This window comes from Aulostomus chinensis, chromosome 20 (assembly GCF_037954235.1).
Source record: "Aulostomus chinensis isolate RoL2024-O1b breed Wild chromosome 20, RoL_Achi_v1.0, whole genome shotgun sequence".
Taxonomy (NCBI): Eukaryota; Metazoa; Chordata; class Actinopteri; order Syngnathiformes; family Aulostomidae; genus Aulostomus; species Aulostomus chinensis.
Genome location: NC_141339.1, coordinates 17,136,841 through 17,164,685, shown reverse-complemented (window position 1 = coordinate 17,164,685; position 27,845 = coordinate 17,136,841). Strand labels below are relative to the sequence as shown.

Genomic DNA, 27,845 nt, shown 5'->3' with positions numbered 1-27,845 from the left:
TTTTTGGAGCCCTACTTGCTGCTGGAAGTGGGATTGTAGAAGTAGATGCAGCTGTGCGGTTGTGGGTTTGCGTTCCCATTGACAGTTTCTGCAAATTTTCCCATAATTTCTCCCACGAACGCCTTTTTTCTTTTTTAACCAAGTAGCCTCATCATTTATTCCATTTATTTGAATCTCATTTGATTTGGATTCACTGTTTGCGTAGGCGTTCATATTTTCCGGAGTTTCGTGGAAATGCTGTTGTTTTTTGTTTTCTCTTTTAAGGACATTTAGGGGGAACTCTTTCTTGGTTGCAGTTTCGTTTTTTTTTCTTCTCCTGCACATAAAATGAGAAAATAAGATTAATTGCACACATGTCAAACAAATGTAATTTCCCTTTACGAACTTCGGCCTTTCTTTCTGGGTATTTTTACTTTTTTCCCTGAAATATGTACTTGCTGATTTTCTTCAGAGGCATGGTGAAATACTTCCTTCATCTTTTTTTTTTTTTTTGCCTACAAATCTGTTGTGCTGCAGTGGTGTACAGGCCCACTGTACAGTCATGGTCATGGGGACATAATGTTCAATTATGTAAATCCTGCATGTGATTGACTTGTCCAGTCAGCGTTTTGATCTCTTTGCACACAATGAATTTCCCTAGTTTGCATCCGGTTAAAGCTGGTCATGCTTTTCACAAACATTTAAAACTTCCCTCTCCTTTATTTGGTTTCATGATTTCACCAGAAAATAAACACTCGGGCCTTATTTGTACATACTCATCCATCTTAAATTGAACTGATTCACATTTGATTCATAGCTGGTTCCTCTTTTGGTTTTCTTCCGAGTCAGCTTTGGTGTCTTTTGAGGCCTTTAGAAATTAGAAGTACCTCCAGAAACTACTCTACTTGCAATACTTTCATGGTATTACCAAGAGGATGCTGAATAATGGCCATTAAAAAAAAGAATCTTTCTGCAACGAAGTTGGCTTTGGAACTTTTGAATAAAAAATGCCAGCATTTTATTTTTTAAACGGGAGTTTGGACCTGAATTTGTTTTGTGCAGTCACACTGACCTTGACCTTTGACCTCCAAAGTCTACTAAGCTCACGCTTGAAACCACATGTGCCCGATTTGAATACATATGTACTTCCGTAAATATGGAATATGTTTTAGTTGTTTGCTTCAGTTGGACATGTAAAACGATATGGGGACGTCTTTACCGGAACTCCACCCCTTAAACCCCACCGGCCTCCTCTGGACAAAACTGAGGGACATAAAACTAGGAGAGGAGTAGGAGAGCGTGCGACCTGACCCGCGTATCGGCGATGACGGGAGTGTCTTTGATGTTTGGGGAGGACAGCTCATATTGATTTCTGGGTCAATCATTAAAGACCCGCTTCATTTTGATGGGAAATTACTTCTCTGGGGCAAGAGGCAAAACAAGGAGGTAAATTTCAACTACGGGGAAGATTGGAAAAATAAAAGCTTCTAGTAGCAACAGTATTACTGTTGAATTCCTGTGTCTAGAACTTAGACATTACACCAAAGTCTGCAATCCCACTGAGAAACTCCTGCTGAGACTAAATAACTTTTTGTTTGTAGGGTAAGAGGATAAAACGTCACATAAATGAAACGTAGCAGCACTTGAGGGTATAAATGCTATTGCTACTGTATGTATGTTGGAAGAACAGCTATTCAGCAGTTTCATAACTTTTACGTGTAACTATTTATTGCCACGTTGAGCAAAATTGCCCCCAGGGAGATTTAACAAAACTGTTAAGCTCACCATGCTTTTGCTTTGCTGTTAGGTTCAAAGCAGCTCGTGTATGATTCAGCATCTCTGTGCAAGAGGGTTCCCTTAAGAACGTGCACCCGTCTTACTGCGTAAGTTTAAAAAAGCCAGTTGTTATGGATCTGTCTGCCGTGGGACTTTGAGTTCAGAAATAATGCAATAATAAAAACATTTGTGGATGAGAACATGTCACTCTCTATGGTTGAAAGACAAGTAGAAGCGCCAAGCCAACACGGAGCAACTCGTTCCAACTCATTTTCAATCAATATTTGCAAGATTTGGTCAACTTTGTGTGTATTCTAAGACTGACTTTTGACCAAAAATCCCCCCACCCCCACCGCCATGACTGGAAAAAAAAAGAAAAAAAAAGGAATGCTCCTTTCAAAATAAAAAGGTACAAACTGGTACATTTCTGCTTCTTTAAACTGTACCACTTTTATACTGGAGCAAATACTTTAAAAATAATGAGAAATTAGCACAAGAAAGACACCAGAAATATGGTTGTTGTGGGCTCGACACCAGCAACACGTTTCGACAGAGGACACGCATCAGCAAAACAAGGAATCTTGTCTGTGTCAACAGTCACAGAAATATTCTAACCTTCCTCATTTGATTTGAATTAAAAGTTGCATATCATTTTGGTCACAAGCTGCAGCAGATCAGCAAAGAATATGACGATGTGATTGTGTGACACGATGTTGCTGGGACAGGGGTTTTCTACATAGCTTCATTTCTCAAGTCGTACAACACAGAAAGCAGGTTTAACACGTCTGAATGTCTTTTTATTTATTAAGAAATATATAGAAAAAAGGGGGAAATACAGCAGGTGAAGCAAAGCCTTGTTCGACAGAGTTTGGGAGCTTTACCACTTGTTAATCCCTGAGAATCATTTCTTAGCTCCTACTATCTGTGTAGGATACAGTTTGGAATAATAATCTACACGGTGTTATTCCTATATGTCCTAATGTGTAGTATTTTATAATAGTCATAAACAAATGTTGATGGGGAATTTAGATGTTCATTTTTATGAATTCACTTGAAGGCAGTAACTTCTGTTAGCAGGATAAATCTAATGGACGGGTTTCGACGAAGTTTGGAGGAATTTTTTAGATGGAGGTGATCCAGATCAAATCCTGGATGCTGGACTGTTCTAGGCCAGTGGCAGGATTTCGCTGTTAGCGGCATGTTTCTGGACTTATCATGGCCAAACTGTCATCCTACTCGTTGAGTACTGGTGAAATGGTTGAAAGAACACCTCTGCACCCAGTAATCATCTCAGCAGAAAAATACCACATTGTTTTTTTTTTGTTTTTTTTTATCTCAGACCTCAGAAGTGGGGAAGTGAGAGTGATTAAACTCGAGTTGAGAAGTTGGGGGGGGGGGGGGAGTAAAAGGGTTCATAATCAAAACCACTGAGGCGGTGAGCAGGGACTAGGACGTGTGACATCAAGAACTTGGAAAAGTTCAACTAGAATGGGCCACTAAGTTTTGATATAAGGGTCGTTACATCTGAAAATGTACGCATATTTTTGTGAGAGTGCGCGTGCGTGCGCACACACACACACACACACACAGCAGCTTTTTTCAGGTAGTGCCACCTCTCAGTTCTCAGCCACCATCATTACCAGCTGCTGCTCAACACAACTACACACAGGTACCCACGCACACACACACACACACCAAGGCAAACACACAACATACGTGTGTCTTAGGTGACTTTTTGTTTGTCTGTTTGTTTGTTTTTCCAGCCAATTTTTTTTCCCTGTAGATGTAAAAGCTGCTACATAATTCATCATCTACTGCACAAAAGAATTCCTGCTACAGAACTTTGAAACAGCGTTTTCAGCCTAACGTGGAAACACAAATGCATCATCCACCCGCCAGCGTCCCTTCAGTGTCACCGAGTGTCTGTGAGCTTTTGACAGTCACACACTCCGTGGAGTCTTCAATCATGGTGGAATGTTGTACTTTTTTTTTTTTTTTTTTAAGTCGGGTGACATCCAACAAGGCAAAATCCATGCGGTCTGATGTTTGGCAACAGATCCTGGCAGAACAAATTAAAAAACAAAACAAAAAAAAACAGGGAAGAGGAAGGTGGTGTAAACAGGAAGTGATGCAGTTCTTGACTCTCTGTTCCCTGGATCATCACGGACCGATAATTTCTTTTAGGACTCAGAATCCTGAGGAGAAGAGAGGAAATTTGAAAAATTGCTTAATTGTCAATAGATTTATGTCATCTGAAATACAATCTGCGCACCATTATTGGATCAGACACAGTACAGCGCCAAGCCCAGTGTCGCTGCTGAACATGAAACCCTGGAGCATTTCCTGAGGGAACGTCTGCTATATCCGTCTGGTTCATGAGTCATCAGATCTCCTCGGAGATCTCCAGTGTAACTGGAGGAAAATCAAATAGCTCCTCTTAAATGAACACGCCTGCTAGACACACTTTCTCTCATCTGTGTGTGCAACAGAGACCAGCACAGACAGGCTACCCACTCGTTAGCTTAGCACAACGAATGGTGGTGTATGGGAAGGGTTAGCATTGTAGCTAACTAGTTCACGCACAGAGGAGAGAGAGAGGTATCTATCTGTTTGTCTCGGGAAAGACAGGAAAATTTGGGGGGTTCCTTTAAGTGATGAACGCAAATAAGCTTCTTTGACATTTAGATAATTGAGTTATTAATCACTTCCTGTATTTATCTCTTTTTTTTTGCCATTTAAAACATTGTGCACTTCCTATCTGAAAATGGATCATTATTTCACCAGCTACAGGGGATTTCATCCAAACAAAACACGTGATTAACTGATGACTGATGTAATAACTGATGGTCTAAGAGGATTGTTGCATAAATCTTGATATTTGTGAGACAGATTGAAGGGGGCGGGGCAATGGATCTTCATAAAATGACTTAGCAAAATAAGATTTTCACAGTAAAGAGAGGAGAGTTTCTGCAGGACTTCTCTTACTTTCACTGAGGGTTTGCAGCTGAGCCCAAGGAATGCAAACACAGTGTTGTCCTCCTTTGACTGGAAGAAGTCTTCATAGTCCTGAGAGAGAGGGGGGGGGGGGTGTGGGGGGGTGGCAATGTTACGTAACCTGTGGAAGTATGAAATATGCTTTTATGTCTTCCCCTTGCTGTTTTTAACATAAGTGACCATGTGATTGGATAGTAATGTTGGATTACCTCAGTCAGTGAGAGTGACGGCGAGATGAGCCGATTATCTGACCCAACCATGAAACTGGATTACGACGGGATTACAGAGTAGCGCGCAATCTCAGTGGAGGACAGAAACTGGCAAGCTTTGAGTGATCAAACTGGTTCACCAGCATAGGTAGATTAACCTCCAACTAACCAAAACAGACATGACCTCGTTTCTGGCATAAACAGCTTCGAGAATAACAATCATCCATTTATATCAAAACTCAGACGCACAGTCTGCATGACTAAGATGACCTACTGAGTGGTTTCCAGCTCCATCATTTATTCTGGGACTCTACGAGAGCAGCTTTTAAAAACAAAACCCTTTTTCCCGCCAGCATTTTTCAACATTATCCCTCATAATTCAAGAGCAGCAGAATATTTTGCTCTCTGGATATGATACAACTGACAAAGACTCTATTTTCCTTTTTTTAAAACCCTAAAACATTTCTTTGTAAACTCATCCTCTCTTTTTTTTCCAATCAACATGTGAAAGACGGATGGTTTCATTAAAAACTGTAGTTTTCAGGCAGAAAAAAAGGTTTTTCTTGTGCTTTTCAAGTACAAATCTGATTTGATATTTGTGTTTATTTGTTATGGTTGTTTTTTCTTACTCCCATCCTTACCCAATTGTATGCTATAAAAATAATGAATAGTAATCAACCTGGTGGAGCTGCATGCCCCCCCCCCCCCCCTCCCCCCAAGTGCTCCTAATTCAGTCTGGTACAGCTCCACAGGCCCCCTGGAGAACCACGGCATCGATCTCTCTGTGGCATCTCCTAGATTCCTGAACTGTCTTCCCTTGTTTTTGGATCTGGACATGCAGGCGTGTTTGACAAAGTGCAGAACAGCGCCCTCTTTCACATGACAGTGGAAACACAGAGCGATGAGCTCATCAACAGCCGAAGAAGTTCTTCTATCTGGTCCTTTGTGCTTTGAACTCCGTCCCGAACTTGCCACAGTCACCAAACACCAGACACACAAGATATCAAATGAAACAAAGTGTTATCCAGCATACCCCACAGTAACGGTCATCATTGAAGATCTGTGGAGGCAGAGGGTTGCCTTTCTCTGGCTGTTTGTCCCGGGGGATGTTACGGTACATCCAGAGCCTCTGCTCCTCCAGCATGGTGATGTCCACTTCCTGGAAGCTGATTCGATTGGCCTCTAGGAAACCCACCACTGCCTGCTGATGCTTCTTTACCTGCACACAGTAAAAGCGAGGGATGATTGAGGAGAGGTGGAGAGAGGATACAGCTCTTAGCTCACTGATGGTAGAATAGGGAGGAAACGCCTTCACTCCGTAATGTCCTTTCATTTTCAAACCGTCTTTCATCTTCCACAATAAAAGTATTTCCAGCTGGCCTTTCAGAGTACGAGTGCTCTGGCTCGTCACTGAGCTCCAGGATGTTTATAAAACGCACAAAGGCAGCCATGGCCTCACTCAGGGAGCCTGGATAGAGGCGGCTGACTCACTCTCACTCGGAGTGATTCACCTACTCACCAGTCACGTATGGTCTATGTCTCAGGCTGCTGGGCCTGGTGATGTCTGAACTTTTCCCGGTGAGTCCACACAGACGTCCTCTGCATCAGGAATGTAAGCACGTTGGTGTTGGAAGCAGCTGTTGTCCTAACAGAGACTGTGTACCACATAACAACAGAACCTGAGTTCAGTGAACCAGACCTCAGTTTTCACAAAGTGGATGTGGAGAATGACCCATGCAGCAGCCTCCACTCTTAGCTGCCAAAAAGTGGTGAAAAAAATAACAAATGCTTCCATTTTTAACCGCTAACCACTTTTTAACCGGAACCGCTAACTGAAAAAAATCCCATCGGATTTCGGAAACCTGTGGAGATGCTAACGTCCAAGTTAGCTAACAGATATGCCTCATTCCTGCAGCACTCAACTCACAGAACTCATGATGCTGCTACTTTGTGTGTGTGTGTGTGTGTGTGTGTGTGTGTGTGTGTGTGTGTGTGTGTGTGTGTGTGTCCTCCCTATTGCCTGTGTGTACTAGTCTGAGCCAAGATGTTGGCTGTTGCATATACTTCTGACAAACAGTAAGATGACACCAAGGAAGACTTTCTTTGTTTGACTTTAACATGGAGCCTTGTTTTTAAGGGGGGTGTATAATTAAAACTGATTTATATCCCAACAGCATTAGCAATAGCGGTAACACACACACACACGCACGCACACACGCACGCACACACAGTGCACTGCATGTAATGATTGCTCAGCTCAGTAGCACATTAAGAGGGATTATTGGTTTGTGGAGCAGCTTAGACTGGAAATCATAGAAGGTGACGCTCTTTTCCTACTAGGACTTTTAAGTTGCATTGATACTTTTGACTAAATTCTTGACAAATCTGGGAGTACATTTGTTTTTGCATGCTGAACATTTTTTGTTGTTGTCAAATCAACAGAGTAAACAAGGATGCATTTAGGAGCAAATCCTGAGGAGAGTTAAATATACTTGCACAGCTGCGTTCTGGGATGGAAGCAGTAGCTCCCTGTGGTATAAAATACAAGGAGCACTGGGACACTGAAACTACTCTCATGACAGTGACTCCATGGAAAGAAATGATAAGACTGGAAACTCCCACGGGTCATCACTCAACAGTTAACAAGTCAACTATAAGATGTTTTCTCATCTCCCTCACGTGGCCCACAATTTGACGGGTTCTTCTCTGACCAGTGCTGCGCTCCTCCAAGTTTTAATTTCAAGTCCTGATCTTAAGAGCTTTAAAGGACTAATTACAACGACTACAACACAACGGGGGCGTCCACAATGCCAGCGGGGGTTTTAGACTGCACTGATGGAGCCGGTTCTATAGAGTCTCTGTCGTTTTTAAATGCCTGGAGAACCGCGTCGGTTCACAAAAACGTATATAAGTGTGATTAGCTAGAGCGGGATGAGCTTGGTAAGAGCAAAATCCGATTTGATAATTTGTATTTTGTCTCATTTTTGTAGCAAATTAATTAAACTCAAAATCCAAGTGTGGTCGATTGGAGAGTGTTTAACCATAACTGGATAACTACTATTTTAATGGGTGTATATTATTCACAGCGTATCAGTATTTCACTTTTAAAATTTTACTGTTACCATCCCTACCTACACGTTGAAGTGTGTTAATCCTGCCTTTTCAGACATGGCCAGTGGGGGGCGACTCCACCAACTTCAAAAAGAAGTCTGACAGTATAGAAATAGAAGAAAAAAACTCACTTCTATATTTTCTTCGTGAGTTTATGATCTAAATCGGTGGTTTCAAGCCTTTTCTCTAAACAGCAGCTCGTTAACTCAGTAAATAGTCACATTTAGCTGATCAGATCACCCGATGCTACACAGCAGGAGCCCGGGAAGACACGGGTGACGTCACGGAGGCTACGTCCACTTCCTTTACACGCTTTCTGATGCCTCGAATATGTGGGATTGAACTCTCACTGTTGTTTATCACAAACTGTATCTGGGGCAACACAGTGTAATTAAATAATTCCATGTTTATTTGATGGCAAAATATTATCAACATGATCCGGAGCCCTGAAAAGTACGGATGATGTCTGTGTGTGTGTGTGTGTGTGTGTGTGTGTGTGTGTGTGTGTGTGTGTGTGCACGCGCATTTCGGGAGGCTTCGTGCCACAATGGAGCTTTTGTTTCCCCTTAAAGACATTAAGGGATTGTTCTGTTACATTGAGTTACAGAAACACACCCAAACAAGCGCGCGCGCGCGCGTGTGTGTGTGTGTGTGTGTGTGTCTCTCTCTCTCTCTCTATAAAACGGCTTCATATAGAAACCAACAAAAAGGTCAATGAACGACGAGAACAAAGGCTGTTTTAAAGAGAAAAATGACAGTTTGTTGTTGCGGGTTAAAGGTTAATTGCTGTCGGTTTCTGCTCTGAGTCTATGTCACAAGCACCTACACACACACTCACACTCACACACACACACTCACACTATATAAATGCTGCTCTGAGCTGAAGGGCAGGAAGCCTGGGTCTAAATAATGAAAGAGGTGCCCCAGTGAGTGTGCGTGTGCGTGTGCATGTGCGTGGTGTGTGCGGGTGTGTGACAGGAGATGGTCCAGATTTTTTGATTGTGTGAGTGTGTCTGTGTGTGCCTGAGTGTGTGTGTGTGTGTGTGTGTGTGTGTGTGTGTGTGTCAGATTAAAGACTCATACACAAATTACACCAGCAGGACTCCTAAACAAAGCCACAGCAGCATATGAGGGCATTGCTGGAGATTAACTGGGAGGTTAAAGACGGAATAAATCCTTCAGTCCCAAACTAACAAACAGGAAAAAATAGGACTTGGAAAATAAAATAAAAAATAATGAGTTGGTCCCTTAAGTACAACACTCTCACACAATAACTACGCTGTTTGGAAGTATTTTCTTGAGGTCTGAATATCAAATTGTTCTGCATTTGGCTAAAAAAGGTCATATCGCTGCGTCCACTATTGTGCAATATAATAAAGAAATAATGAGTCTTCTTGCCAGTTATGGAGAAGAAATGCAAACAAATGACAGATAGTTTTTAAATGCGTAATGCTCAACTAAACTATACAAACTCCAACTAACAGAAAAAAAACAACGATTCATAAATAAAGCCGTTTCTGCAACAGCTGTGCAGAGTTGCGCACATGAACAAATGCATGTTTTAATCTGCTTTTTCTATGTTGTAAAACAGCTTTCAGAGAAAAAATGCCAAACTAAAACAAAAGTAAAGGTCAGAAAGGGACAAATTAAGTGAAACCTAACTTTGGTGAATTGCTTTACACACATATGTTATGAAACTGTGCTTTTTTTTTTTGTGGAACTGCAAAAGGATCTAAGAGGACGGACTCGTAACGTAACGTGTGATAACTCTGGTATCAATCAAGGTCTCCCACCTGAGTGCTATCACGTCTCCTCTTCAAACCAGAGTCATGACTTGAAATGTTTTTCGGCTCAGCGCTACGGAATTTGATAGAACTGATAACTTAGAGTGCACCTGCTGTGTCAGGAGGAGGCGTCTCCACAGCTTCCAAACATTTCTCGGATCCGATGATGTAACAATTCCGTTTCACTGATTGTAAAGCGGCATTCGTAACGATTATCAGGAAATCTAATATAATCAAATACACATTTCCCAGGAGAGTTGGTGGTGCTGGATGGTGTGTGTGTGTGTGTGTGTGTGTATAACCTAATTTGCACTTTCACTCTACGCTGATGATTTCCGCCCCACTAATCTGCTGCTGTTAAGCTGCAAACTGCTCATTTCAAGGGGACTCCTTTGATTCTTATACTTCCCAGCTGGCTTTACTTTCTCACACACTACTTTTCTCTTTCTCTCTCTGTCTTTTGCACCTTCCTCACTTTCTATCAGCTGAGCGTTCACTCTCCTCTTCATTCAATCACACGTAACTCAATTCAAAAGCATTCAGGGCGAATAACATTCACATGAGCCTCGACACTCGCATAACTGACCCAAATGGTTAACCAATTCAAGCGTGCTTTCTGTGTGTGTGTGTGTGTGTGTGATAAAGAGAGATAGAGAGAGAGAGAGAGAGAGAGAGAGTGAATGTATGTGTCATGTGGTTAAAAATAACTCCTTTACAAATTCTCAGATATTGAGCTGTTCTTCTTGCAGAGCAGGATCCCGCTAACATCAATACATTCCTCCATTGTCCCATTACCTCAGACTTCAAGCATTCGCACAGGAGCACCGCTTGATCACTTCCTGCGAATATCTGCAGGCGTGTTTCTCTACGGCCTGTTTAACATGTAAGGTGAACTACAAATGTCTCCTCCAAGTGTACAGGCGGATGTTGATCCCCCTTGAACAAAAATAACACCTCCTGAAGCTCAATCCAACAAGTTTGTAGATCTGACACCAGCTTTCATGTTCGACCTGCACAAAACAGTCGTGATTCCATCCCAGGAGAAATTAATCACCAACTTTTAATCATTTCTGTTTCGTTTTCTCAGCAAACATATGAAATATCGGCTGGCTTGAGACTCTTCAACATTAGGATTTTCTGCTTTTTTTTGCCATTTAGAAATTAAGAGCACTTTTATTTTGGACTTTTGGTTGAATGACTTAAATCAACATTTATTTTTTTATTTTTTTTAAATTTCTTAACATTTGATAGATTCGAATGATTGGGTGCCCACTCCTGTCCTGCGAGGAGAAGCTTTTCTGACTGGCTCCTTCACTTCCAAGCGGGGTTTGCTGCGGGCGACTGCGATGAGATGAATTCCAAATAGACGAGAACGCTGAAGTGCGCATCTCCTACAGTGCGGCAGTGCTAATCCCGAACGACGCTGCTTACTTTCACTGTTTGTGCACAGACGCGTGCAGCGAGCAACGTTCTACTCTTCCACGGTGGTGTGCAGCTTCCCAGTGCGCCGGGGTTTCACACAACACGCAACTGTCAACAAGATTTTTTTCTTTTCCCCCCAAACACTCACCGCAAGAGATGCACTTGACGAAGCGACGTAAACCCTGATGACCATCTTAATCCCAAATTTATGTCTGACAGGCGGCAATGTATAGGCTTTGCTGGTTGTCAATTCCGGATATTTCCACAAAAAATAAAAAAAATATATACATAAAATCAAGATTCTGTTACAACAAGTTGTGTTTTAGATGATGGGAGAAGACACACGTCTCCGGTCTTTAAATTGAGCCATGGTATTAAAGCAGCGTGCGCTCGTGCTGCTGACCGCGATTCAATCGCCGCTGTCCCCGGGATGCACCGGACAAGAGGAAGCACTCCACTTCCGGTGGGGATTTTCAAAACAAACAAACTAAACGCGAGCACTGTGAACCAAGGAATGGATGGGCTTCATTTAAAGCCGAAGTAAATACAGTTGAAATGTTTGGGGGTTTTTTTTGTAAGTTACATTGATTGGTTGGTTGATTGATTCATTGAGTGACTGATTGAATGATTGTTTTATTGATTGATTTTATCCTCCCTCCTAACATTGTCAAACCTTTGAACTAAAAATTGCCAGCAAAAAAGATGAAAAGAACGCAGAATAAATCAAAAGACAAAAAAAACACACAACAATGCATCCAAAATTACAGAGAGAAAACGCGAGAAAGCACAAAAATTGGGGGAAGAGAAGTTTGCAGACAAGGACGAGACACAGGCAAGATTAAAAAATTCCTATCAACATGATGATAATATTAGATAGCTTCTTATGAAGTCTATAGCTTACATGAATAGAAACCTGGGCAAGTATCCAGTGATTATCACAACATCTACTTTGTTCATAATTGACTAAACTTGATTTTTGCCAGTTCAAACTGACAACATTTATTTCTCTTATATTTAGTGTATCACAGACGCTCCAGTGAACCCTGCCGCACCACATCACCTAAACTGAACTGGATGCGAATTGTTCCTATAAAGTTATGTCTCGTTAACTTTATTCGTACATTACCACCACATCATGTCCTAAAACCATTCAACACACAACTATTTGTCGATTACTGCTCGCTCACATCCTCTTAATTGGCAAAAGAAAAACAACTGTACCACAGGTTCCCTTAATAACCTACTGCATACTTGTTATTTCTTCAGTAGAACCAGATTTGTGTGCGTGATCATGGTGTGTTAGATCAGGTTTTAATATATTTCGGTCTGTCTGATCATCGATCCTTTATCTGACAGAGGCTTGTTCAATTTGGCTGCGACCAGGCTCTGAAACACCCCGAGCCTAATTGTGCAGTCAGTGTATTGATAAAAATATCACAGTGCTGTCCATGGTGCTGAAGCAGCAGACTGATTTGTAAATGTACATTTCCCCCCTGTCATGCCCGCCTAATATTTATCTAACACATATATTATAAATACTCACTGTAGCCTGTGTAGGCTAGAGTCCTATCGCAAGTCGTTTCATGATCAAAGTGATCACAAACCCAATTTGTGGCCATACTCCAGGGCTCCAGCCCTTCTCTGTGTGCAGGCTTGCATCAATCGTTTTTTTTTGTTTGTTTTTTTCCAAATTTGAAATGAATGATCACATTTCATGCTTTAGATTTTTGGATTTGATCTCCTACAAGTGCATTACAGAAATATTTATGGTGCTCTCATAGGATTCCATAACCAGGAGAGAGTTATTAAAAGCTGGAGGGCAGATTAATTAATTCATTTAATATTCAATTTTTTGAGTTGTTTATGCAAATATTATCTGGTTTGTGTTTCCTTATGTGTGGATTAGAATGTGGCAGATTGCACAGTTGTTTATAGATACACTCTTCCACAGCTGTGTACACAGAGCGAGCGGAACGTTATTGTTTAAGTTTGTTGTTGTCAGAACGTGAAAGTCCAGATGGATGAACATCACTATGATCAATGTATTGTGATACTGAGAGAGAAACATTTGTGGCTGGAATCATATTTTCCAAAACACCCGCACCTGAGTTTAACGGACGCTTGATTATTTGAAAAAAAAAAAAAGGTGTATTGCAAGAAACATGAGAAAATCCTAACTGAATAAATACTGTCTAAGTCTTGAAATGTAAATGGGCACTGACTCGATGGTGTAAAACAATGTATAAAAAATGTAAAGAGAATTATTTTAATAAGAATGTTATTCTTGGTATGGAAATGTCACTACTATGGTTAGGCTAAAAAAAAATTGTCCGTTGGGTGATTCACGGGTGTGATTTGTTTGGTGAAGGAGTAGTGAGGTACTCACATCGAGCCAACAGCGCCACTCTGGTAGGAAACTGGTATTACAAGGAAGTGGTGCGGTTGCCATGGTGCGGCATCAGCGGTCGGACTGGAGCAACCCTCAAGGCGTGGACAGAAAAAAAAATAGCACATGAACCCAAATGCTTATCCGGCATTGCATCTTCCTCGCTATGCATTCTGTGGATGATTACAGGACGGTCCATCTTGAGAAGCTCGCTCTTTTTATATTTATGAAAAATGGAGAGGATGACGACCATTTTCCCTCTGTCGATACGATAGCAGAGTTAGCATAAGTTCATGCTAGCTTGATAGCAGCCGAAGCGGCAATGTACCTAATATTAGACGGTTGTTTCGAAACGAAGAACTTTTAAGTGCTGTGAGTTTAAACCAGAAAATGCGCAAACATTTCATTAAAGGTGGAAAACGGATAAAACCTGTTGCGGAGACCGAAAGGTAATGACACCTGTTGATTTTAGTTTTGTGTTGCTGCGCTAGCATAGCATTACTGTCAGTTGTCCAGCACAGTTAGCTCTTACGGTTCATTACGCTGTAATACCTTGTTACGTTACTTGCTTTTGTTTAGCTACCCGACTTAATAAAATACCTTTATTTGACAGTGGTATTGAAAAGCTAAGGTTATATTGAAGTGAACGTGCTAGCTCGTAGTTACTGTTTGTTGTTGCTGTTACTTTGTCAGGCAGTGAAACGATTAAGTTCCTGTCACGAACAGACGGCGTCTCCTAATCCAATCTGTTGTTGCCAGAGGGCAGGGCCGGATAGTTCGGACTGCAAGAGCGAGCCCCTGATAAACGCTGGTTGGTCTCTTCGCTCCCAGTAGGGATATTTGTGAAATATTGAGGTTATGATTATCTTTGTGGCAAGTGTTAAAATACCCATCATGCTGTATACCTAGATTCCTAAAATCACAACAAACATTAGAATGTAATATGTGTGGATCCTCCATCATTTCAAATCGGATTATTTTTAATTGGTGTATTTCAGTACGCCATATATTTTTTATTACTATTTGTGACTACTTCTTTGCTATGAAAGCAAATGTTTATGCTCAACAACAAGGTTTGTTCGGTTCTGAGAAAATGCGAATACACATCTGATGATATGGATACTGATCGGATTTCTGTTTTCTTTAATATTATTTCATTGTTGTCATTGTGTCGGCGTTATGTTTAAGTTTAATTCAGGCACAAATGCGTTCGGTTTCAATGTGTTCCAATGCAATTTATTTGACCTGTATGTATAGATGTTGATGTGTCTCATGTTGTATAACAGCAGTTTCAGTCAGAGAATGATGTTAACATAGTTCTTTTTAAGTTATATAACATTATGAATGAAAATTATCTTCGGTCAGCCACATTGAATTGGTGAATGAGTTTTTCCTGAACACATATTTCGCTTAAAGTTAACTGTGACTGATGGCTAACAACAGCAAATGTCCAATAACTTCCATGTATACACACATACAGGATCATGCACTTAAGAGTCTGTATATACACATTTTTGGACTCGTATGCATTTTTTTAGATGTCAGTCGCCGTTAGCCTCACGCTAAATTTTACGTTACAGGCTCTCCTTGCGTAATGAATTTGCAAAGTAATGCAAAAGGGAAAAAAAAGAGGTCTTTATCAGCTTAAGACACCAGTTTCTGAGTCCTTGAAAGTTAAAAAAAACAAAACACTTCGGATAAAGCATCACTTTAAGGTACTGTTACGATTTAATGACCGTAGCATTGATTTTTTTCCAAAGTCATCTTCAGGGTTTAATCAAGTGTATCTTTGTGCAGTCTGATTAATAAGAGCAGATGGGATCTGTCTGGTAATTTGTATGTAGCAGCAGCGGTGGTGTGGAATAGTGATAATATTCTGTCTCCCTGGAACATTCCACCTCATGCGTGTTGTTGCTTAGTGACAGAGACACATTACAGAAATCCTGAAAGAAACCTGTTGGCCCGGTTTCTTATTATTATTTTACACATTTTCAGACATTTCATCTTGTTTAATTGTTACACATGAAAAATATAACGATGAGTCTGCTCTGTTTTTTATCCCCCGCCCCATCCTTTATGTTCCAGAAAACATTTCTCCAACTGAAAAAAATGGAATCTGATAACATAACCGACCAGACTGAAGACAACCGGGATGCCGATCTAAGTCGGCAGTCCCTCAGGAGTACAAAACAAAACTCTCGAGCATCATCCACTCAAAAAGAGAACCACAACAAGAACGTCCGCGACAGGACACGGGATGAGGATGAAAAAGAGGGCTGTGTTGAGAGCAGATCCAGAACCAGAATCTGCCATTCGGATCCTGATCGAGACCGTGTATCAGATGGAGAGGGACGGAGAAGTAGCGGCTCCTTTTACTCAGACGACTATGACAACGGGTCTGTTTCAGAGCGTTCCCTCTCACCGTACTCCCAGTCCCGGACTCCATCACCTGCCCCGCAAAGACGGGTGCATGGAAAGAGGGTTTCTCGGAGCCCCTTCTATAAGACAGGTATGTTTTAAAAAGAAGAGAGAAAAAAGAAAGGATGGATGTGAATGGATACATAAGGAAGTTGTACACAGAAGTCTAACCTTTATTGGTTAATTTTCCTCTTACTGTCCAGGTGGGGGCAGCGTTAGACAGGTTTTAAACTTCTGAGCGTCCTCTGTAGATGAAGACTTGAACGTTTATGAGCTACAGTCTAAACTATTTGTCCTATCTTAATTACCTCAAAAACATTTTTTTATGTGTTTTCTTCTTGGTGTAGGGGATGTGGGGAGACGTGGTACGACTCGCCCCCAGCGTCCAGGTGGCCAACCTCAGCAGTATCGTAGTAGGGGAGTGCGTTCCCAGAGCAAGGAGTCCACACCTCCCAAAGACCTGGACCTGGTGACCAAGAGGATGCTTTCAGCCCGCCTGCTAAAGATCAACGAGTTGCGTAATGCTGTTGCAGAGCTGCAGCTGCGCATTGATGAGCTGCAGAAGGAGAATCGAGTTCTCCGACAGGTTAGGCCGACCCGGATGTGATGGGTCTGGAGATGTTGAGGGTTTGTGTGTTGTGCTGTCTTCCTTGTTTTAATCACTTGTGTTTATTTCTTTCATTTTTTTAATGGTCCAGCTCCAGGTACGTCAAGAGAGAGCCCTGCAGCGCTACGACGACACAGAAAGTGAAATCTCCCAACTGATTTCCCGCCACTCCAACGAGACCCATGTGCTGCGAGAACGGCTCAGGCGCACTCAAGAGCGGGAACGCGCAACTGAGCGGCGGCTGAAGGACAGTGAGGAGCAGCTGCACCGGAGTCAGGTCACCGTCACCCGGATGAAGAAGCTGGTGGATCAGCGAGAGTTAGGAACCAGGGACGAGCTAAGCCGCAAGCTAGAGGAAGAGAAGGCGCGGGTTCAGGAGGCAGAACGCAAGATCAGGGTGAACTGCACTTTAATTAGTCGCTCATTCAAACATCCAGCAACTGTTTATTGCAAAATATGAATGTGTGCTTGTGTGTGTTTGAAGGAGCTGGAGCGCAACATGGAGTTGAGCATCAGCAGTTACCAGCGGCAACTGGCTGCAGAGAGGAAGAAGACCATCAGCGCCCAGGAAGAGATGAAAGCTCTGCAGGAGGAACTGGAACGACTGACCAATAAACTCAAGGTGTATAGATATTTCCATATACCAACCGAAAAGAAAGAAAACTTTCTGTGATTCCGTATTAAAAGGAGATCAACTTAATTGTGTTTTGCTCTGTTTTTCTCAGGAGAAGGAGAGAGAACTTGACACCAAGAACATTTATTCTAACCGCATGGGGAAACCCTCATCCAGGAAAGATACTGACAGCAGCACAAAACGGAAGCGTAAGTTCATAACTAACCTGGAAAAGTCATGGAATTTAAAAAAAAAAAAGTCTATTTCCCGGCATGGAAATGTTTTATCTTTCATTTATGTTTAAATGTATTTGAATTTTGAATGCACTGAAGTCCATCTGTGCGTGCATCATTTTGAATGCTTCTACATCCTCCATCTTATCATCCATAGAAAAGCTCCGCATCAACAGTGGAGTTTGCATCCAGGGAAGCTTAGAAACAGGACGAGCTCAATCAACTCTGACATTGACTTTCTGTTTGTCTGTCACAGTCCCCAGCAGGAACAGCACCAAGGCTGTGCAGACTGTAGATGGAGTGAGTTGTCTGGATTTCCCCACGCCTCCCTCCTCCATCACCGATGCAAATGACTACAGCGAGCAAGCCCCCGACGAATACCTGTCTCTCAAAGTAAAGTATTGCTTCGGCATTCAATCTGTTGGTTGCTTCTTTTCTCATTTTTTCTTTCTGAATGCGTGTAGGAGCTGGGAAGAGTGGACAGACCAGTAGAGACAGAAACCAGACATCAGAACTTGGAGCAGCAGAAGACGACTGATAAAGGAAGAGGGAGGGAAAAGGAGAAAGAGCAGGTGGAGAAACCACAAGTCATCCAGGAGTTGAATGTGATGGAAGAGAAGTCAAAGAGACTCAGAGATGGTAAGACAGAATAAGTACACAGACATATAACCAGTGGGACATGGCAACTTTTTGTGGGTTTGGTATCCACCTCAGAGTGGGACTAGAAGATAGGTATCCTTCTCTCCAGTGAGCCTTAATTGTGCTAAGCTTGCTAGCAGTCACGCTAAGTCTGCCTGTAAGGGTATCTGTCTTGTCTGGCTTTGTGGAGGATGGTGATCAAATTTCCTAAGAAGGTTCTTTTTAAAGAAATCTGTACAATGCATGAGAAGTTGCTCTTATTTAAGGCTAACGCAGCTTTTCCACAGACTGGGAGAGAGAAAGGAAGGACGACGACCGAAGGAAGACAAGTTCCTTGTTAAATCAGAGGGAGGAAGAGAACAGCAGGAAGCGTGGACACGTCCAGGAAGAGGTGGAGAGGTGGAACCAGGAAGCTCTGGGCAATCAGCATGTGGCAGAGGAAGCGCGTCGTAAAAAAGAACAGCTGCTTGCAAAAATGCGTGAAATAGACCATCAAAATCGGACGGTCCAGAAGCCTCTTTTGGTTGAGTTGACTCCCTCAGTAACCGCTAAGGGTCCCACCGACCGTTCCTCTCCTCGTTCTCCCGAGCAGAGGAGCCAGAACTCCTCCATTTTTCACCTCACTGATTCAGAGGAGTCAGCAGGTTTGTTTTCTGGTGCTGGAAGCAGGGAAGGAGGGAAGAGAAGGCCGGAGGGTGGAGGGGTTACAGCAGCAATGGGGAGAAGAGCAGCGCGCTCCCAAATATCCAATGACGACTTGTCTTTTGGAAGCTATGCACCATCTTTTGGACATTCCCGAGGTTCCCCTGGCTTCCCTCCACCTCCACCCAAAGAGGATTCTGCTTTAGAGGCGGTTGGGGTTTTCAGTCTTAGGGGTGTGGAGACGGACAAAGACAAAGAGAGTGAGAGAGGATCAGGCAAAGAACGCAAGTCAAATCTCATGCAGCAGCTGTTCGGCGCTCTGGTAACAAATGTCGGTGACGATGCGAGTCCCTCTAAAAAGATGGAGGTCCTCAGTAGTCCCCCAACCACCAACGGAGTCCGCTCCAGAAGGGAGGGACTACTCAGGTTCAACTCAGGGTCTTCCACACCTCCAGCAGCTTCCCTGAACATCCTGCACATCACTGAGAGCAGACCGGCCGTACGCGCCATCGCCTCATTCGACGACGACATCGAGGAGCTCACCTTATAAATACCTATTTTCATCTGTGTTCACTCAGCGGAGACGGTTTGTGTTTCGCTGTGTCCATTAATAATGATTGAATGTAGAAGCACTCAGGTCTATGGGTTTGTATATGTGACGAAGATGAGGGACTCTTTGATTCATTGCAGCGCTGGGCTGGTGAGGACAGAGCCTTCTGACTGTTGCACTTTTAAATACTAATAACAGTAACAAAGTGGCAGATTACCTGAAGGTCAGCAGAACCACAACTCACTGGATCTTCATCCCCAGAACATTCATCCATGTAGAGAGCACTCAAGAGCACATACCTCCACCGAGGGAGCTTCCTGTCCTTCATTAAAGCTGCGAGCACTTAGGAGCCCCTCCCAGGAGGTGAAGGCTGATCATATTTGGACTGTGTGAAGGCTGCACATGCTGTGAGGTCAAGACGGTGTCATTTTAATTACTTCCTGCGACCACGTGGAGTCCACTGACATCAGTGCTCTACTGTCAAATATCCACGGTGACGCCACAGTAACCTCCCGCCAAGTCTTCAGGTGTCACAGACCAAAGTTGAGCTGGATCTCGTCGATCCACAAATAGCACATCAAGGTGTAAAAAAACAACAATCAAACGCGTCATTTCCTGCTGCCACTAGGTGGCGCCGTGACTAACCAAGACCAAAAAAGCATTTTTGACAACTCTGGATATGTGACACTTTTTTTGCATTTCAAGTTTGATTGCAGCTTTTCTTTATGTAGTTACGATATTTTGGGTTGCTTTGCCACTACACATTTATTTATTTGAACAAAATCAATTCTGAAAAGTTGAGCTCTGACTTCCTGTAGAGTCCATGTTGCTCGGCTTCACCGTGTGTGACAATCAGCTGTGTTCTTTCGAGTGTATTACAGCGACATGTTTTCCTAGAAAAGTTAGTATCTAATCCTGAGTGTTAAGAAATCATGAGAAAGTTAATTTAAAGCTGTTTCTATATATATAAACTATACAGTCACGTATTGTGAATAGTTATTTATTGCTCTTTCATCGACATACACAAAAAGCTTTGTTGGTGAGTTTTTGGCACCTCTGGACTTCCGTCACTTCCTTTGCACACTCACAACTGCACCAGTATAACAAACCATTTTGAGCTATTATTTGTCAAAAATTGTTTTTTTTTTGTTTGTTTTGTTTTTGGTTGTTTTAATATGTACATTGTGGTAAATAAGACACATTTACAGGTAAAACGGTCACATGTGAAGGTGATTTGATTCTTACTCAACTTCCTAATGCACCTCCGCTTAATCGGTAGGAGAAACGAATATTCCTGTCGTCCAGATTTGGGTGTTTTGTACTTACACTTGTAGAGTTCAATACTCTAAAGCAGCATTCTTATTTTCTATATTCGTCACATTTTGTACTTATTGTCTGTTTTTATTGCTGGATGTAAGTAAGTTGTGTTTTTGTTTTTTTGAGTAATAATAAATGACAAGTGTGTGTGTGTGGGATACCAGACGCGTCGTGCTGCGGTAATATTCATGAGGAGGAATTCCTGGAGCGTCTCTAAGCAACCAGGACCTGACGCAACCGTCCCCGCCCTGCCCTCCTCCTGGTAGCTCAAAAACAAGTGGACCGACCGAGGTGCAGAGGAGGGGATCCGTATGTATATATGAGAGGGAGGAAGGGAGCGGACGTGTGCTGCTGGTCTTCCCCGATGATCCCGGAGGCGAACAGCGGCTTGTGATGCTGCAGGAGAACCGCGATCAGGTAAATAAGATGTAGACGAGGATGTTACAGGTGATGCGCCTCACCTTGCTGCCGCTGCTGCTGCTGCTGCTGGAAGGCACCGTTAGGAGTCATTGCTTCCATTTACAGCAATTGGGAATCCTACATATGAGAAAGAACACGTGGGCAGAGATCGTTCTGTAATACTGTGTATCTATGTATATTCTTATTATAGGCTGAAAAGCCCGGAAAGAAAACAAAATTAGAGTGGGGGGGGGCGGGGGGGAATCAAAGTATTACTTTAGTAGTACTCAGAAAAATGTCCCGTGTGTTTCTCATGCAGTCGGTCCAGCTGTAGTTCAGTTGGTGTCCAGGACTGGAGCTCATGATTGTTCCACCGTTGTTTATTCTCCATTCAGGAACTGATGGAGTGGTTTGGAAAGGTTCTGGAGTCGTGAGAACTGCATCACATTTGGAGGCAGGATTGAAGTCTCTATCTTCTGATAATCAAATGTCAACAGCGTGATGGGATCATAGTTCACTTTATGATTTACCAGCAGATTAATAGACTTATCCTTTCAGCGGTCCTTGTATACTTGTATAACCCTGTCTGTCCGGTGGTTGAGTGTATAATAAAACCTGATATTTCCAAAACTTTTTTTTTTAATTTGGTAAAACTCTCATTCTGATATTTAATTCAACTCTGTCAAACAAATCTAGTGAGGTAAAAAAAAAAAAAAAAGTACAACAATTCAGTCTGAGACGCAGCAGAAGTACAAGGTGGTAAGAAAAGAAACAAGTACAAGTTGAAGTACCTCAGATTTGGACTTAAACACAGTGCTCGAGTGAAGTAGGTAGTTGGGTTCCAAAACTGTCAGCTTGGACGACAGGACTAACAGTTGTGATTTGGTTTTGTTTTTTTTAGAAGGAAGCGATCTCATTTGAGGGTGGCAACACATTTTTTTTTTGTTTTGTTTTACATCCAACTGTGTCTTTGAGTTCGTTTCTGGCCTCTTCCAGCTGTGAAAATACTCCAATCTTTACCTGCTGTTGGCCGAACATGTGAGCACCTGTTGCACCTGGATGTTCTCTCCTCCTCATTAGTTTTAGGGCTCTGAAGTTTGATATCTGAGAGCATCATCTCACACTGTCTTAAATGTGCTCTCCAAATAGCCTTAAATACTGTGACGTTATGTTCCTCACAGAAGCGCCAGGCCTCCCGAGCTGACTTTTTTTTTTTTTTTTTTTTTTTTTTTTGGCGTCTCCTCGTCCAACACCACAAAGTAAATGTAACTGGTGTGGCATCCCTGCAACGTGATGCTGACGAGCGGTTGGATTTCAGCAGCCAGCAGTGAAACCATTGTGGAATGCAGTGGTGAGATGGAGTAGAGAGGCTGAGGCTGCCCCCCCACCCCCCCTCCCCCCCCCCGTGTGTCAGTGCCGTCGATGATTTCCTGCTTCTTAAACGATCAAACGGCCTACAAGACGATTTCAACCGGTGAAACACCTGATTAAGAGAAGTCTACGGATCAACAATCAAGATTTTATACTCTATAACCTCGTAATACTTTCATTTTAAACATAGATCACCATATCCTTAACCACTGATTCCTCAAAGTATGTGTGTTTGGGGGGGGTGGGGAGGTGGGGTCACATGATACATTTTATTCACAACGTCCACAATTCAAAAACGACTGGCAATTGTTTCTTGCGATCAAAATAGTCGTCCAGTTTTTAGAAAAGTAGCAGTTTAATTTGAAATCAAGGCGTATTAGTGCATGTACAACCATATATGGAGGTAGTGCGTGTGCGTGTGCCTGTGTGTGTGTGTGTGTGTGTGTGGGGGGGGTGATGTAAAGAATGTGTTGCCACCATCAAATGAGATCGTTTCCTTCTAAAAAAGCTGAGTTTTAGAACGCAACTACCTACATTCACTCAGGCACTGTTTAAGTCCTAATCTGAGGTACTTCAACTTGTACTTTAGTTTCTTTCTTTTTTTTCTTTTTTAACCACCGTGTTATTCTGCTGCGTGTCAGACTGAATTGTTGTACTTTTTTACCTCACTAGATTCATCTGGCACAGTTTTTGGGTTTTTTTTTTTTTGGAGGTCCTGAGCTGAGGAAGAGGGAGGGAACCCTTGGGGCTAGTACACCTTCTTACTGATACCTGTTGTTTACCTCATGTAACATTTGCTTCCTGTAAAACCAGATTGAGGGCTTAAAAAAAAAATCCCCGCATATTTTGTCTACATTTTATAAATGAGGCCCAAATGTCTTCAAATACACCCTCTTGGTCTCCTGCGGGGGTCCTGATTCCTGATTCTCGGCTACTCCGCTCACTCCAAGGTCTGTTCCACCTCGCAAAAACAAAAAGTAGCCAAGCCTGTCATTAGATGCGAGGGCGAGGACCTCCCTGCCGGTCTGCTGTGGAATAACTGAGCGTGCTCCTTGAAGGACACGCAGGAAAGACTGCTCGTCCCCGTCAACTCAAACATTCCCCCGGTGTTTTGGATCTGTTAAAGTCGTTTATGAAGCGCCGGGATCGGTCTGGTTTTGTGGGTTGCTGTGAGCGAGCCAGTCCTCCTCGCTGCCAGCCGCCTCAGGTTGGTTAAGGCATTAAGCCTCGGAGGACAGGAGGTGGAAACTCGCTGATTCATGTAGTGTTCCTGAGGGAGCGATGTGTTCTAATGGAAAGTCCTGGAGGTGTGTGTTCTCTCAGCGTGCTGATCTTTTATTATTTGATACGTGAGAGGCCGGCTACCCACTTGAATTAGCGCGCTTTTGTTTGTTTGCTTTTCTTTCTTTCTTTTTTCCTGCTATAATCCATCCTGTTACATAACCTGAAGGGACGAAATCCTGATGAATTAAGCAGAGAAACGTGTGCTGCGGCCGTAGTTGAGAGTGTTAAGAGAGGGGGAAAAAATACCAGATGAATGTAACTGGATAATTGGAAGCGGTGCCCAGGTACTAAAATGGAAATGTACTTTTTAATTTATTTGAGATAAAAGAACAATCTGCTTAAAAATTCTATTTTACAATCTTTGCTGTCTTGTACATAAATAAAAAGTGGTGGATGATGGTAAGGACCTCTCCATCAGGAAGAAGGTGTATCATGTACGGGACAGACTTGAGGTCCCAGTAACTTTTGACCTTCGACCACCGTAATTATTCAGTTCATCCTCGAGTCCCAGGGGGCTTCTTTTTTTTTTTTTGCCAAATTTGGACATCTTCCTTCCAGACATTCCAGGGATACGGTTTTAACACACCAAACTTTGCGCTGCTGGAACCGAGCTGCACTGCATGGAGACATGATGAAAGATTGCGGTCCAGTCAGCAAGTGTGTGATCTACTTCTTGAACCCCTACGAAAGACACCAGCTAAAGACCAGATATCTTCATTCCTGATTTATTTTGTCATTTTTCAGGAGCCACTTTGATGATGGATCCAGCCTCTGCCCCTCAGATCACGGTGGACGGGACAAACGTCCTGGAGGACTGCGGCGACGAGCTACCCACAGACGACCATCTGGTCACCTTAAAGGCCTTAGCTGAGAAATTGAGGCTTGAGACCAGGAGACCCTCTTACTTGGAATGGAAAGCTTGACTGGAAGCGGAAAACTTCAAAAAGTCAGTTACTGGAAAAGTCCAGATCCAAGCGGAGCCTGAAGGCAAAAGAGTCACACTGGAAGAGACTGTAGTGAAGTCTGACATGATCCAGCGCAAGTTGCCTTCAGGTGTCCTGAAGGAATTCAGGAACATGGACGAGGCTCTCAGTTGGCTCAGGAGAGAGCTGGTGAGAAGCTTTGGTCCTTCGGTATCTGTTCTGGCAATGGGAAGTTTGTTCAAGTTTTAATCCTTAAAAATGGTTTTGACCCCTAAAAGGCCTGAAAGGAAATAACTTCCTGCTCCCGAGCTAATTAGAATTTAACATCTCCAACAACCAGGAATTAGTAAAGGAAGATTAATAGGACTCAGGCAACGGCGCCATATATTGCTTAGCGTTTCTGCAAGGGTAATCACTTTTATTCTGCTCAATTACACTGCACATTCATGCGCGGTTCATCAGCTTGGAGCGAGCACGCAAAGAGGCACCAGCAGAGGACGATTTATCTTGACACAGTAGGACACAAAGACAGCGGACATGAGAAGTGACTGTGATTTTTGACAGATATCCGCACACACACAGTGGACAAGACAGAGATCATGTTGGGGGAGCTGATGCTGAGTTTGTGGACGTCCCACTGGGAGTTTTCTTTGTAGATTCTGTCACTCAGTACGGAGGGTCTGCAGGGAGACGGGGAACATGTGATCTGTCGTTAGAATCCTACTTGGAGCTTTGGGAAAATATCTTGCATGAGAATATAGATGAACATGTTCATTCCATAGCGACATGTCACGCAGGATAATGCTCATCTGTACAGCTTGCAGAAATGGAATTTGTTCAAAACAAAGTCATTTCAGTGCTTCAGGATGGCGAATGGTCATTATTTGAATTCTAGTCATTATTTTAACTTTTCTAATTTAACCTGTAAATCATTTATAAAATGGCGAACAGCACAACTAACATATAACCAGGTTAATGTGCTGAAAGAGGTATTTTTATGGACCAACCCATCCGGTAGGTAGCGCCGTTGTGAGTTCGCTCAACCAAAAACCGATGGGATTGAATTTTGGATGATTGCGGGGAAAAAAATTAAACCTTTTGAGCAAACAAAAATTTCTCAGACTTGTTCAATTTTTTTGCAAGATCATTTTCAAAATTCATATAATTACAATTGTAGCTACTTTGAAGATAGCAAGTGTACCCAAAAGCATATTTGACTCCATGTTTAGGTAGTTAGCATTAGCTGGATGCATAAAAAGCTAACCTTGTCCCAGAACAAAGCCAAAAAGCAACAGCAGAAACTCAGCAACGATGTGGTTTCCTGTGTGTTCAGTAAGCATGAGCTCTCCTTTGGAAACGCTGCTGCGTGCAAGTCTAGTGCAGAGAGGGAAAAGATATTTCTCTCTTGCTTTCATCTTTGTCTTCACCTGTCTCTTCTCATGCAGACAGACATGCGCCTACAGGACCAGCAGTTAGCCAGGCAGCTCATGCGGCTTCGAAACGACATCAACAAGCTGAAGATCGAGCAGACGTGCCACCTGCATCGCCGCATGCTCAACGACGCCACCGTTGGCCTGGAGGAGCGCGACGAGCTGTCCGACCTGCTGTGTGAATGCCCGGTCACCCCGGGCCTCGGCCTCTCAGCCCCGCTACGACTCATTGGTGTCACCAAGATGAACATTAACTCTCGCCGTTTCTCGCTTTGTTAACTGCAGTGATAGCGCTTCAGGCGGGGGAAGTCTTGAATTACAAACGGACTGTCTTAGACAATCTTTGCTCCGCTGCAAACATGCCAGCCAGGGCACATTTTAGATTGTAGTGAAATTGTGCATTTGGGGTTTGACCGCATTGTGATGATGAATTGAGATCCTGTAATCAAAGAGGTTTAGCTAGAAGACTTTGAAGTTAGCGTAAAAATCCTGTTTGCTACTAAACTTTACATGGCAGCTACACTAAATCCTGCAGTCTATGTGTCTTAAACCCACAACAATCCTAGACCTGTAAGCTATTGTGACTTGAAATGTTGCAGTTTTGTAGAATATGAAAGATGTATTCTTTGTAATTGACTGTCACATTGCACTTGTTGGCCAACATATGATGGTTTCCAGGCCTATGCTTAAGTATGCTACCTATAAATAAGGATGTTTTGCACATTCCTGAGCTCTGGGTTGGAGCTTTGCCTTTTTTTGTGCTCTAATTGTTGACCTCCAGCCAGAAAGTAACCACTTGAGATTTCACTGTCTGTTTGACAGAAAAACACAGTGTCGGTTCGTGTATAAACATGAAATTATGACTCATTTAGATGTCTGTGTGCACTACATAACACAGTAATGGTCCCTTGGCATTTATAATGGCATATATCATTAGGAGCAACTGTTGCTAATCCTCTGGACAAGAAATGGGGTCTTGAAGGTCTACCTTTGAATTGTATGTAATTTGACTCCTGTGAGATGCCACTCCTATTGGCCCAGATGCACTACACTATGCACATAAACACAAATCTTAAGGGAATACACAACCTTTTTGGGAAATACACTTATTTTTCACCCTCCAGACATGAAGATAGACACCCTTCTCTCCTCTGTGTTGATTAGGGAGCTGAGACCCACAGAAACTTTTTGGACTGCTAGTTAGCACAGCACAATGTATGGTTATGAATGGGCAGGTTAGCATACCTTTGCCAGAGGTAATCAAAAACATTTTTCTCCTAAACCGTCTTAAATTTTGGTCTTTGGGTGATGAGGAGGATCCAAAACCTTAAAGACTTTTTATAGAGGTGTGCCATCACTTCTCATCCCCTACCATTTGTTGTGCTAAGCTAACTAGCCATCCGATATATACCAGAGTATTTCCCAAAAAGTTGTATTCCTTTAACCATTAAATGTATTTTCAAATGTGGATACCAGACAGTGAAATGACAATATTTACACATTCCTGCACTAACTTTTCAAATATAATCCAACATTAGACGTAACGCAGCCTTAGTCTCAGATTGCACTGTTCCCCACTAATTGAGGCACAGCTGTTAGGTCAACTTTAATCTCTTGTTACCAAGCCTATCATTAAATAAGAGTGTACCTGAATACTGGTTTGGTAAAACGTCGTATCTTAGATGGTGCATTGTAAATGCTAGTGTTTTCACTATTGTACTGGGAGCAAATAATCAGACTGAGCATAATTAAAAAAAT

General features: G+C 42.6%; 3 protein-coding genes across 8 annotated transcripts; 2 read left to right on the top strand and 1 right to left on the bottom strand.

Annotated features, from left to right (window-relative positions):
• Positions 1–63: 63 nt before the first annotated feature.
• sh3bgrl2 (SH3 domain binding glutamate-rich protein like 2) lies at positions 64–14,408 on the bottom strand. 5 transcript variants are annotated; one of them, XM_086188908.1, is made up of 5 exons: positions 14,347–14,408; positions 13,662–13,756; positions 5,992–6,177; positions 4,741–4,821; positions 64–3,950 (listed from the first exon to the last, which is right to left on the bottom strand). In XM_086188908.1, exons 2-5 carry the CDS (start codon positions 13,722–13,724, stop codon positions 3,936–3,938), a joined length of 345 nt encoding a protein of 114 aa, XP_086045034.1. In that variant the 5' UTR covers positions 13,725–13,756; positions 14,347–14,408; the 3' UTR covers positions 64–3,935. The 5 variants fall into 5 exon arrangements, with proteins under 5 accessions (XP_086045034.1, XP_086045035.1, XP_086045037.1 ...); XM_086188909.1 differs by having other exon boundaries at positions 14,328–14,357; XM_086188911.1 differs by lacking the exon at positions 14,347–14,408 and adding an exon at positions 14,092–14,131 and having other exon boundaries at positions 13,662–13,745.
• lca5 (lebercilin LCA5) lies at positions 13,703–24,614 on the top strand. 2 transcript variants are annotated; one of them, XM_086188904.1, is made up of 10 exons: positions 13,703–14,110; positions 15,747–16,170; positions 16,427–16,665; positions 16,778–17,083; positions 17,171–17,308; positions 17,412–17,508; positions 17,789–17,925; positions 17,997–18,171; positions 18,459–21,097; positions 24,479–24,614. In XM_086188904.1, exons 2-9 carry the CDS (start codon positions 15,771–15,773, stop codon positions 19,361–19,363), a joined length of 2,397 nt encoding a protein of 798 aa, XP_086045030.1. In that variant the 5' UTR covers positions 13,703–14,110; positions 15,747–15,770; the 3' UTR covers positions 19,364–21,097; positions 24,479–24,614. The 2 variants fall into 2 exon arrangements, with proteins under 2 accessions (XP_086045030.1, XP_086045031.1); XM_086188905.1 differs by lacking the exon at positions 13,703–14,110 and adding an exon at positions 14,353–14,472.
• On the top strand, positions 23,484–27,845 carry fam167ab (family with sequence similarity 167 member Ab). Its single transcript, XM_086188907.1, is given in 3 exon segments — positions 23,484–23,757; positions 24,479–24,846; positions 26,103–27,845. Coding segments are annotated over 3 exon segments (648 nt in total). The 5' UTR covers positions 23,484–23,741; the 3' UTR covers positions 26,367–27,845.

Bases quoted from the DNA above. Each gene is read 5' to 3' on its own strand.
- sh3bgrl2 (XM_086188908.1), bottom strand. From the start codon at position 13,724: ATGGCAACCGCACCACTTCCTTGTAATACCAGTTTCCTACCAGAGTGG. The intron at 6,178-13,661 runs GTGAGTACCTCA...TACTGTGTGCAG, and splicing joins AGTGGCGCTGTTGGCTCGAT to GTAAAGAAGCATCAGCAGGC. The intron at 4,822-5,991 runs GTATGCTGGATA...CCTCTCTCTCAG, and splicing joins ATGATGACCGTTACTGTGGG to GACTATGAAGACTTCTTCCA.
- lca5 (XM_086188904.1), top strand. From the start codon at position 15,771: ATGGAATCTGATAACATAACCGACCAGACTGAAGACAACCGGGATGCC. The intron at 16,171-16,426 runs GTATGTTTTAAA...TTCTTGGTGTAG, and splicing joins GAGCCCCTTCTATAAGACAG to GGGATGTGGGGAGACGTGGT. The intron at 17,084-17,170 runs GTGAACTGCACT...GTGTGTTTGAAG, and splicing joins AGGCAGAACGCAAGATCAGG to GAGCTGGAGCGCAACATGGA.